Source organism: Panthera tigris, chromosome E3 (assembly GCF_018350195.1).
Source record: "Panthera tigris isolate Pti1 chromosome E3, P.tigris_Pti1_mat1.1, whole genome shotgun sequence".
NCBI classification, from domain to species: domain Eukaryota; kingdom Metazoa; phylum Chordata; class Mammalia; order Carnivora; family Felidae; genus Panthera; species Panthera tigris.
The window spans coordinates 359921-370039 of NC_056675.1; the positions used below are offsets into that span (position 1 = coordinate 359921).

General features: G+C 63.1%; 1 protein-coding gene across 1 annotated transcript in view; it reads left to right on the top strand.

Moving 5' to 3' along the window:
- The window catches only part of FAM20C (FAM20C golgi associated secretory pathway kinase), a 47221-nt gene extending 37565 nt beyond the window's left edge, over positions 1–9656 (top strand). The window contains exons 6-10 of the mRNA XM_042971384.1: positions 6064–6244; positions 6856–6965; positions 7119–7200; positions 8026–8085; positions 8658–9656. Of these exons, the coding sequence (XP_042827318.1) occupies positions 6064–6244; positions 6856–6965; positions 7119–7200; positions 8026–8085; positions 8658–8907 (683 nt within the window). The 3' untranslated portion in view covers positions 8908–9656. The remainder of the gene's footprint in view (positions 1–6063; positions 6245–6855; positions 6966–7118; positions 7201–8025; positions 8086–8657) is intronic.
- Positions 9657–10119: the final 463 nt, after the last annotated feature.

Consider the following 10119-nt stretch of genomic DNA (forward strand, 5'->3'; position numbering starts at 1 on the left):
CCACAGAGCTGTGCTAATCATCAGTCTCAGACGCACACAAACTCCTGCCCTACCGAATCACCTGCCCCAGGAGCTTTTCGATGTGGCATTCAGGGCTCTGCGATCTGTCCGTCGGTCCCTGTGAGCACTTCCTTTGGGCCAGGCCCTGTGCTGAGCACCCCCTGCTTGCTGGGCCTGAGGGTGGGGACACCTTCTACCTCGTATTCGGTTCTGGAAGGTCCCGGCGATGGCAGAGAAGTGGAGTGCGGTGATAAGCGGCACCCACCCCGAGACAGATACCCTCCTGGTGGCGTGGGTCCATCTGTTAGTTCGTGCACATAAAACCCACGTAGAGGTTATGTGCCCCTACCCCCTGTGCTGGCAGCGTCTCACCACCCGACCAGAAACCAAAGGGGAGGGGGCTCGGAGGGCTTCTCATCAGCCTTGTCTAAGCCTGCCCAAGGCTGCAGGCTGCTTGGACGCCCCCGGTGACGGGGAGCCCGTCGGCTCAGAGGCAATTCAGCTCCTGTCTGCACAGCCTGAGTTTCTGGAAAGGCCCTTCTTTTCCAAGGGTGGACACCTGCCTCTCCAACCTTGGGTTCTAGGGCTTTCCCCTGGAATCCCCACCCACCCACCCCCGAGACAGCAAGCTCCTCCTTCACCTCAGCCTGTCAGGGACTCTGGGATCTCTCGTCCCCCAGCCTGGACGTCCCCAGCACCTTCACCGTCAGCCGCCCCTGCTGCCCCCGCTGCTGCCCCACGTGGCGATGAGCCCTTCGAGTCTAGGCTGGCCGCACTCACAGGACCCCAGGCCATGCCCACAGGACACTAGACCACGCCCTCCGGGCCACGGCCACACCCACACGGCCCCAGGCCACGCCCTCCGGGCCACGGTCACGCCCACAAGACCCCTCCAGGCCACGCCCTCCGGACCATCATCACGCCCACACGGCCCCAGGCCATGCCCACAAGGCCCCTCCAGGCCACGCCCTCCGGACCACGATCATGGCCCAGGCCACACCCACAGGGCACTAGGCCACGCCCTCCGGACCACGGTCACGCCCACAAGGCCCCTCCAGGCCACGCCCTCTGGACCACGGTCACGCCCACACGGCCCCAGGCCATGCCCACAAGGCCCCTCCAGGCCACGCCCTCCGGACCACGATCATGGCCCAGGCCACACCCACAGGGCATTAGGCCACGCCCTCCGGACCACGGTCACGCCCACACGGCCCCAGGCCATGCCCACAAGGCCCCTCCAGGCCACGCCCTCCGGACCACGGTCACGCCCACACGGCCCCAGGCCATGCCCACAAGGCCCCTCCAGGCCACGCCCTCCAGACCACGATCATGGCCCAGGCCACACCCACAGGGCATTAGGCCACGCCCTCCGGACCACGGTCACGCCCACACGGCCCCAGGCCACACCCACAGGGCACTAGGCCACGCCCTCCGGACCACGGTCACACCCACACGGCCCCAGGCCATGCCCACAAGGCCCCTCCAGGCCACGCCCTCCGGACCACGATCATGGCCCAGGCCACACCCACAGGGCACTAGGCCACGCCCTCTGGACCACGGTCACGCCCACACGGCCCCAGGCCACGCCCACGGGGCACTAGGCTACGCCCTCCAGGCCACGGCCACGCCCGCACGGCCCCAGGCCACGCCCACGGGACCCCCCAGGCCGCTGCCCCCTGTCAGTGGTCTTTCCGATTCTCATTGCAGCATTTCTAGTGACATCGTTCAGTGCTCAGAACTTAAGATGAAACACGCCCGCTCCCCCACGCCCATCACCCGGTTTCCCCGTTAGAGGGATGCTCCTCCACCTGTCTGACCTGGACAAATTCTGGGGCCTCGATCACAGAGCCCGCCCAGAGACTGTTCTGGTGCCGGCGGAGGGGCCAAAAAGGCCTGTTGCTGCTGAGAGCGGGCCGTGGGTGGGGACACTCGGGCTGGATAATGTCCCCTCAGCCTGAAACAAGTTTGTCCCCCCGTGAGCAGCCCCCAGCCCCCTCAGACAGGGCTGCTGCTGCCCGCAAGGCCTGCACCGCGGGCACCGTGTCCTCCACCTTGGCCAAGGGGACACGGACATGACTGGGCACCTGCGGTATGCCAGGCACTGGTACGCACCTGCTGTGGGATTCCACCTTTAATTCTTAGGCCAGCCTGTGGGGGCGGGTTGTTTCCTCGCCCCCCCTCCCCATTTTAAGCATTTTGTTGAGGTACGATTGGCATGGTGTAGACAGTATCAACGTGCGAAGTTCGAGGAGTTTTGACACGAGCAGAGAAGCAACGAACTGGCCCGTCTGCCCCGGTCCCATCCTGCCCTGTACCCCCAACAGCGCTATCTGCTTTCCGTATCTGAGGGTTTCTTTGCTTCTACGGTTTTGCACAGTGGGGGTGACCGGCGATCTGTCTTCTGTCGCTCGACAGCACTCTTCTGAGGTCCCTCCACATCGCTGTGTGGTGTCTGCGTGTTGCTCTTTATGTCAGGGTCCCGGGGCCCTGGGTGGGTGCGTCCCATGTCGTTTACCTGGTCATCTGGTGATGGGCACCGCCGAGAGGAGACTCAGTAACCCGCCCCAAATGAAGTGGAGGAAATGTCAAGAAAGGAAAATGAGTCAAGAACTTTCTACACTTTGCTTTCTTGGTGCACAGCGGCCTCCCTGCAGGAACCCCGCTTCTGGGTCTCGAGGTCTCACCGGGGCGCATGGCAGCTTTGCCGGGGGCTCTCAAAGGGGCCACGGAGCCACCAGTGTCCAGAATCCCAGCACGGAAGTCCCACATGTGGTGGGTGAAGAAGGGTGTGGATCCCTTCCTATAAACAAAAGGCAGAATCGGTTCCTAGTCTAAGCAGATACGTCTTCTTTCAGGAGAGCAGCTAAGCGCCCCCGCCAAGCAACAGTGCAGAGACGGGCTGGGTCGGAACCCAGTTGTGCCGAGCCCCACAAAGTCAGGCTGGGTCGGAACCCAGTTGTGCCGAGCCCCACAAAGGCAGGCTGGGTCGGAACCCAGTTGTGCCGAGCCCCACAAAGGCAGGCTGGGTCGGAACCCAGTTGTGCTGAGCCCCACAAAAGTCTTTGTACTTTGCAGTAAATCTCCATGGACACATCTCATACATCCTAGAAGGTACACACATCCGTGGGTTTCTACAAGGGGAACCCACCTACGTAAACACCTCTAGGACAAGACACAGACTGTGAGCAGCTCTGGGAGCCCCTCCTGTTCCCTCCCAGCCACTCAGCCCCACATCTTTCAAGTGACTCTTTTTCCTGCTACGCAGGCCTGGGTCTGGCTGGGTAGGCACAAGGCCTCTACCCACACGTGGTGGACACAGCGTCCAGTTTAAATGTGCACGAGGGTAAGAAGGGTCCCCAGAGCTGTGGCCGGACACCTTCAGGCCACTCCTGAGCGATGGTGGCTCCCCAGCATTCCAGCCCCACCTGAGAGCCACCCACACCAGATCCATCCAGGTGGGGTTAGGACGGTAAGCGTCCTGTTCTTCTGGACCCTCCTCCCTGCCGTGCAAAGGCCTGGAACACTCCCGGTCCCCATGCTCAGCCCTCGAGCCACATGCTTTCCAGCTCCACAGAGACCAGGTTCTCGCTCGGGGTCGCCCGTCCTGCCCCCCCCCCCCCGACGTCCCCGGAGTTGGAGGCGGTGGCCCCAGAGTGGCAGGGAAGCAGGTTCTCCTGGGCTGACTCTGGCCCCCACCTTCTCCCCGCCGTCTACTGAGACATCATCGCTGAGACGAGAAAGGGTTCATGTCCCCTCCTCCCCCTCCCCCTCCCCCGTCCGAGTGCGGGGGTGACCTAGCGACCGCTCACCTGCACTGCCCTCTGACTCAGCGTCAGACATCTGATCTTACCCGCATTTCCTGTTTAATACTCCCAAGCCCATGAGCAGGCACTACCGGGGCCCTCATTCAGGTGGGGAAACTGAGGCACAAGGAGGTGAAACACCACACCGATTTTGCACCTCTGGGCAGTGTTCCGGGCCCCACCCTGGCTGCTCCTTCAGAAACCAGATTTGGATGTCTGACGAGGACAGTGCTGTGCACTCAAGAAATGCCTTTCTCTCTGAGCAAAGCCAGCTTAGGCTCTTAGCTTAGCAAATCCCAGGGCTCCGGCCAACAGGATCAGATAGATTGTCCCCCTGAAAGTGGGGCGGCCTCCTCGGTTATGGCTGCACCGTGTGTCGGGGGGTCGCTGATGAACTGCGTCAACACGCAGGCGAGACCACAGACTGACCTTTCCCAGACTGTCCTCACAGCAATTCCCCAGCACCGGCTCGGGGATCATGAGGTCAGGGGCAGGAAGAGAGAGGCAGGCGATCCAGGCGGAGACTCCCGTGTGCCGGCGGGGCGCGGCGGGAGCCCCTGCACCGGCCCCCCATCTCCTCTGGACGGCTGCCCATGGAGACTGCCCACCAGACACGGAGACTGCGGCTAGAAGGGCCTGCCAGGCTCACGTCAGGAGTCCATGGGGAGCGAGAGCATGGCCAGAAGACTCGGGAGCCTCGTGACTGCCATGCGGGCAGGGCGTGCAACCGCACGAAAGGAGACCCCTCGTCTGGGGAACTGGCCGTTTGCACAGCTGGGAGGGGGCTTCCGGCTGCTGCACTCCCTGGGCTCTTGAGGGTCTCTCCACCAAACAAACAAGTTACTGAACACAAGATTCTACCGGTAAATACACACATGAGCGCCATCGCGCCCCTGACTGGCGGGGGCCTCTGGCAACAAATCAGCGTGCCGCCTGGTCAGCAAGAGGTGCCCGCTTTCTGAATGACTTGTTTCATCGAGACATGATTCGGGCGCCATGAAATTCATTAACTTTTCTGGGCAACAAAATGACCAGGGCGTTTTATTCTTTAAGTAACTGCCTATACATATGGGTTAGATCGAGTTAAATTTGCCCCACCCTATTTTTTTATGAAACTCATCATTTTGAAGTGTGCCATTCAGTGGCTTTTGGTACATTCGTCACGTCGTGCCACAGCCCCGCTGATCTCCGCACGCTATCCTCACCCCAAAAAGGAGCCCGTCCCTGTTAGTCACCCCCAGCTCCCGCCTCCCCCAGCCCCCGAGTCACCAATATTTCTGTGGGATACGCTTCACGTCAACAGCATCTGACAACACGTGGTGTTCCGTGTCTGGCTTCTCTCACGGCACACGCGTTTCCGTGGTTCGTCTGCAGCGAAGTGCGTGTTGGGGCTTCACCCCTTCTAAGGGTACGTAGCGTTCCGTGCGGTGCGTGGACCACGCTCTGTTTGCCCGCTCACCGCCGGATGGACGTGCAGACTGCCTCCACTCTTCGGCCTCTGTGACCGGGGCTGCTGTGGCCCCCGCGTGCAGCACGCTGTGGACACGTGCCCACGTCTCTTGGGTGCAGAACTGCTGTGTGGTGTGGCCATTCTGTGCCTAAGTTTTTAAGAAGCCCCCAAACTGGTTTCCGCGGCGGCCTCCCCAGTTTGTGCCCCACCAGCTCCGTCCGGGGCCCCGGTCTCTCCCCAACCTCCGCAACACCTGTAAACGCCTGTTCTCTTGAGCAAACCCAGCCTGGTGGGTAAGAAGGGGCGTCTCTGTGGACTCCACCGCATTCCCCTGACGACCGATGGTGTGGAGCATCTTCCCACGTCCCTGTTGGCCCCTCGCGTCTTTGCAGTATCTGTTGAACTCCCTTCCCGTGTGTCAGTTGGATTATTCAGCTTTTTACGCCTGAGGCGCTCCTCACATGTGCCACACGCAGACCCTTCTCGGATGTGCGATTCGCAGACATCCCCTCCCGCCGTGGACTGTCCACGCTTCCTTTATGCCTTTAAGCCTCTGAGCGTTGACTCTAGAGTTTCCGTCGAGGCCGTCCCGTCTCCCACAGCTGTGTGGCCTCGGGCCGCTCAGCCCCCCTCCGTGGGCCTCCGTGTCCCGTACCACGGGGTTGCAGCAATGGGAGATCTGGGCTGCGCAAGTCCGACAGACGGTGTGGACGCGGGAGGCCCGGGCGGGCATGCGGGAGGGCGAGCGTGCGGGAGGGCGGGCGTGGGACACGCTGCTCCCTACTCACCCCTGTGTCTGTCTGCCGCCAGCCAACAACGTCTGCTTCTACGGCGAGTGTTCCTACTACTGCTCTACGGAGCACGCGCTGTGTGGGAAGCCCGACCAGATCGAGGGCTCACTGGCGGCCTTCCTGCCAGACCTGTCCCTGGCCAAGAGGAAGACGTGGCGGAACCCCTGGCGGCGCTCCTACCACAAGCGCAAGAAGGCAGAGTGAGTGCTGGGCAGGCCGAGCCCAGGCCGGGCCCACCTCCTCATTCTGACAGCGCTTTGCTCGGAGGGGCCTCGGGCCTGTCGAGGGCCACGGGGTGTGAAGGGGTGTCGGGGAAGGGAGGCGCGCCCAGCTCCGCCCACCTCCCCCCTCCCGACGCGGACGAGACCTCCGCTTTGCGAATACATGGCGGGACGGGGCTTCCTCACCCTGAGAATCAGAGGTGCCCCCCGCGGTGGTGCTGGCCAGCCCAGAAGCACAGGCTCTCAGTGTCCAAACTCGGCTTGCACTCCTTGCCCTTCCTGTCCCTCAGACGAGAGAGGTGGCCGTGGAGGTGTCTCTGTGGGCGTGGTGTCCAGGCTCTGTTTCCTAACAGCGACCCCCCCCCCCCGAAACCTGGCATCTGGGGCTGATGACGGCCTCCAGACATGGCTTGCTCACCTCCCAGCCCCGTACTCCCGTTAATACAGCCTTGGCCAGAGGCGCTGTTCTGTGGTGATGCCTCTCTGCACCCCCCGTCGTTGCTGCGGTAATCCCGCCGTGCTGAGCTGCTTTGGGCCTCCCTGTCCACACAGAGGAGGAACTCAGCCTTCTCACAGTGGCTCCCCTGCAGGTGGGAAGTGGACCCCGACTACTGCGAGGAGGTAAAGCAGACGCCCCCCTATGACAGCAGTCACCGTGTGCTGGACGTCATGGACATGACCATTTTTGACTTCCTCATGGGTATGTCGGCGGCCCCGGCCTGCACCCGGGGCTCCCACCCTGCACGTGACCGGCTGTGGCCACGGCGCACGCTTTGCTCCGTTGTTTCGGCTCTGGTGTCACACAGGGGCGGGGGGGGACAGCCCTGGGTTTTCAGCTTGCTTCTGTCCACAGGGAACATGGACCGTCATCACTATGAGACTTTTGAGAAGTTTGGGAATGAGACGTTTATCATCCACTTGGACAACGGAAGAGGGTGAGCTGTGTTCTTGCTCCTACAGACCCGGGGGGCGCAGACTGTGGCGGCGGGGAGGGCCATTCCCCAAGGACATTCTGTGTGTGATGCAGGGTGGGGGCCCCTGGCCTCTGGCTCCCGTCGGCAGTAAGTGCCTGTCGTGTTGCTCCTTCTGACCCTCAGGGGCAGTCACCCTGTGCACTGGGTCCTGCTATGTCCCCATGTTGCCCTGGGGAAACTGAGGCCCAGAGAGGGTGCTTGCCAGGAAGGACAGGGCCGTGAGGAGCCCTTTATGCCTCATGTGGATGTCTGGGACTGGCTGGCAGGGACAAACGGTCCTCCCTGCCCCCGTTGTGGGGGCCTGTGGCCACTGCTGGCCGGAGCCACCAAGGAGGGCCATCTGCCTGATTAGCAGGCAGGGACACAGGACCTGCTCTCCCCAAATGGTTAAAGCTGCCATGAAAGCTATTCTCAGATGCCTCGGAGAAGTGGGCACCGGGCACCCAGACAGTTGGCATGTGGGGGCCACGAGTTCCCAGCACAAAAGACGGCACTGGGCTGAGCTGACCACCGACTGCCTTCTCCACCCCGCCTGCCTAGGACCCTGCGTGTAAGAGCTCCTGCCCCACGCAGCGGCCAGCACGCTAGGCTACCTTCCAGGACCTCCCTCATCCCAGGCCCTGCGTCCAGTGCCGGGGACAGCAGGGGCCGGGCCACATGGCCCTGGCATCCCAGCAGGGCACACGTGAGGTGCTCATTCCAGGGCCCTGGGTGTCCCCGGGGCTGCTCTGTGGTACCCTCGGCACGCAGGCGAAACCCTGGACAATTCTCCTCTCCTTTGGGCAGGTTTGGAAAATATTCCCACGATGAGCTGTCCATTCTGGTGCCTTTACAGCAATGCTGCAGGTAAGGCCTCCGCTGCCTGCCCCCTAGGGAGCCCCGGCCCGTCCCCAGGCTAAGCAGAAACCCCCAGTCCCTGCAGCATGCGGGCCAGAGCCCCAAGGCCCTTCCCAGCACACAGCCCACAGACCCCATAACGGCCCATCTTACGGCTGAAGACACTGGAGCCCGGACAGGGATCCCGTCCCCAGCACTCTCTGCCACCCTCTTCGGGGCTCCCCACCGGATCCTCCTGTCAGGGCCAGGACAGCAGTCTGCGAGGCGCACTGGGTCTGCCCGGCCCCAGCAGGCGTGTACCGCGGAGCCGAGCGCCGTCTCCCGGGGGGTCAGGCCGTCCCTCCCCGCCCTGCGTCTGCCCGTGTACTGCCAGGCCTCACGTGGCCCCCTGCTCTGCCAGGCGGGACCCTCACCGTGGTGCCTCTGGCACGCAGGGGCCTAGGCAGGCCGAGGACCAACCCGTGGCCTCCCCGCTCGGGGCCGACGCGGTCCCTCGTCCTGCCCCAGCGCCCCGCGCCCGGTCCTTAGAGGCCGGGCACCGCCTCCTGCGAGCTGGCGCCTGACCTCCCTCTCCCCTGCAGGGTCAGGAAGTCCACCTACCTGCGGCTGCAGCTTCTGGCCAAGGAGGAGTACAAGCTGAGCCTGCTGATGGCAGAGTCCCTGAGCAAGGACCGCGTGGCCCCCGTCCTGTACCAGCCTCACCTGGAGGCCCTGGACCGGAGGCTCCGCATTGTGCTGCAGGCCGTCAGGGACTGTGTGGAGAAGGACGGGCCGCACAGCGTGGTGGAGGACGACCTGGGCCCTGAGCACAGAGTCCCCCCCGGCAGGTAGTGACCGAGAGCCGCCGGCCTGCCACGGAGGAGGGACACGTGCGTCCACACCCTGCGTTCAGTGACTTTGGGAACAGACAGGCCACTCCCAGAGTCCGGGAACCTTCGGCGGTGGGTCCGACAGGACACGTCGTATTCGTCCTCGAGACCGGAGGAGGTTGGGGAGCGGGCGCTCTGTGCTCACGGACGGAGGCGGCCTGGCGGCGGGGGCGACCCACCTTTTTTGTATGGAAAGGAAGCGTTTACGTACTATTTTGTATTTATACGTGGCGTGTATGTGCATAGACAGAGAGCGACGCCCACACACACGGATGCCAGCCCAGCTACCAAATGCACACGAGGGGGCAGAGCCCACGGGGCTGGACTCTCCCACCAAGTTTGCTCACATCTGGACCTAACTTGAAACAAACTCCCTTCTCCCCTCCTTCCTGGGGGCCCTGCAGCCGGACAGCCGACCGTCCCATCTCGGTGCCCGGGAGGCTCCTGATGGAACCACGGGCTGGTCGACAGACTCCTGGCTCCAGAGTGACGTAAATGACCACGTCTTCCATTTCTCAGAGCCGCTCGGCAGCACCGGGGACGTTCCCCGGCCGCTGAGGGTGCTGCTGCTGTTCTGACTTTGCTCTGATGGTTGATGTAAATACGTCACACGGGCCCCTCCGCGGGGCTCAGCAACAGGCTTAATTTTGCAGCATTTTTGTGGAATAGATTGCAATGTGGTAAAAGTGCAATAAAAATACAGCAAATGTGTATTGGGGTCCGGGTCCCTCACACCCTGAGCTCGGCTGCCTGCCCGCCCACCGTCCACAGAAGTCAGTCCTGGAGCTGGGAGCGCCCAGGGTGGCCTGGCGCCGTGGCTGGGAAGAGAGGCCCGTAGGCAAGCAGGAGGCGTGGGCCTGGGGGCAACCGCCCATCCCACTCCTGCTGTGGCAGGCACTGACAAAGCTGGGAGGGGGTCCCCGAAGACACGGGCTGGTCCCAGAGGGTGGCATCACATCTACATGGCACTGGCACCTGTGGGCACACCACGTCTGCCCCTCCCTGCTGGCCGCGGGGCCTGGAGGCTCCCCAGACCTTCTCCGTGTGCAGCACCGTGAGGGCAGAGGGCACTGTGACAGGCCAGCCCCGAGGCTTCCAAGGAGAGCACGCTACCGAGGGCTCACGTAAACCCTGCAGCATGAGAACGCCTGGGAGCAGAGGGCGCTGGAAATCA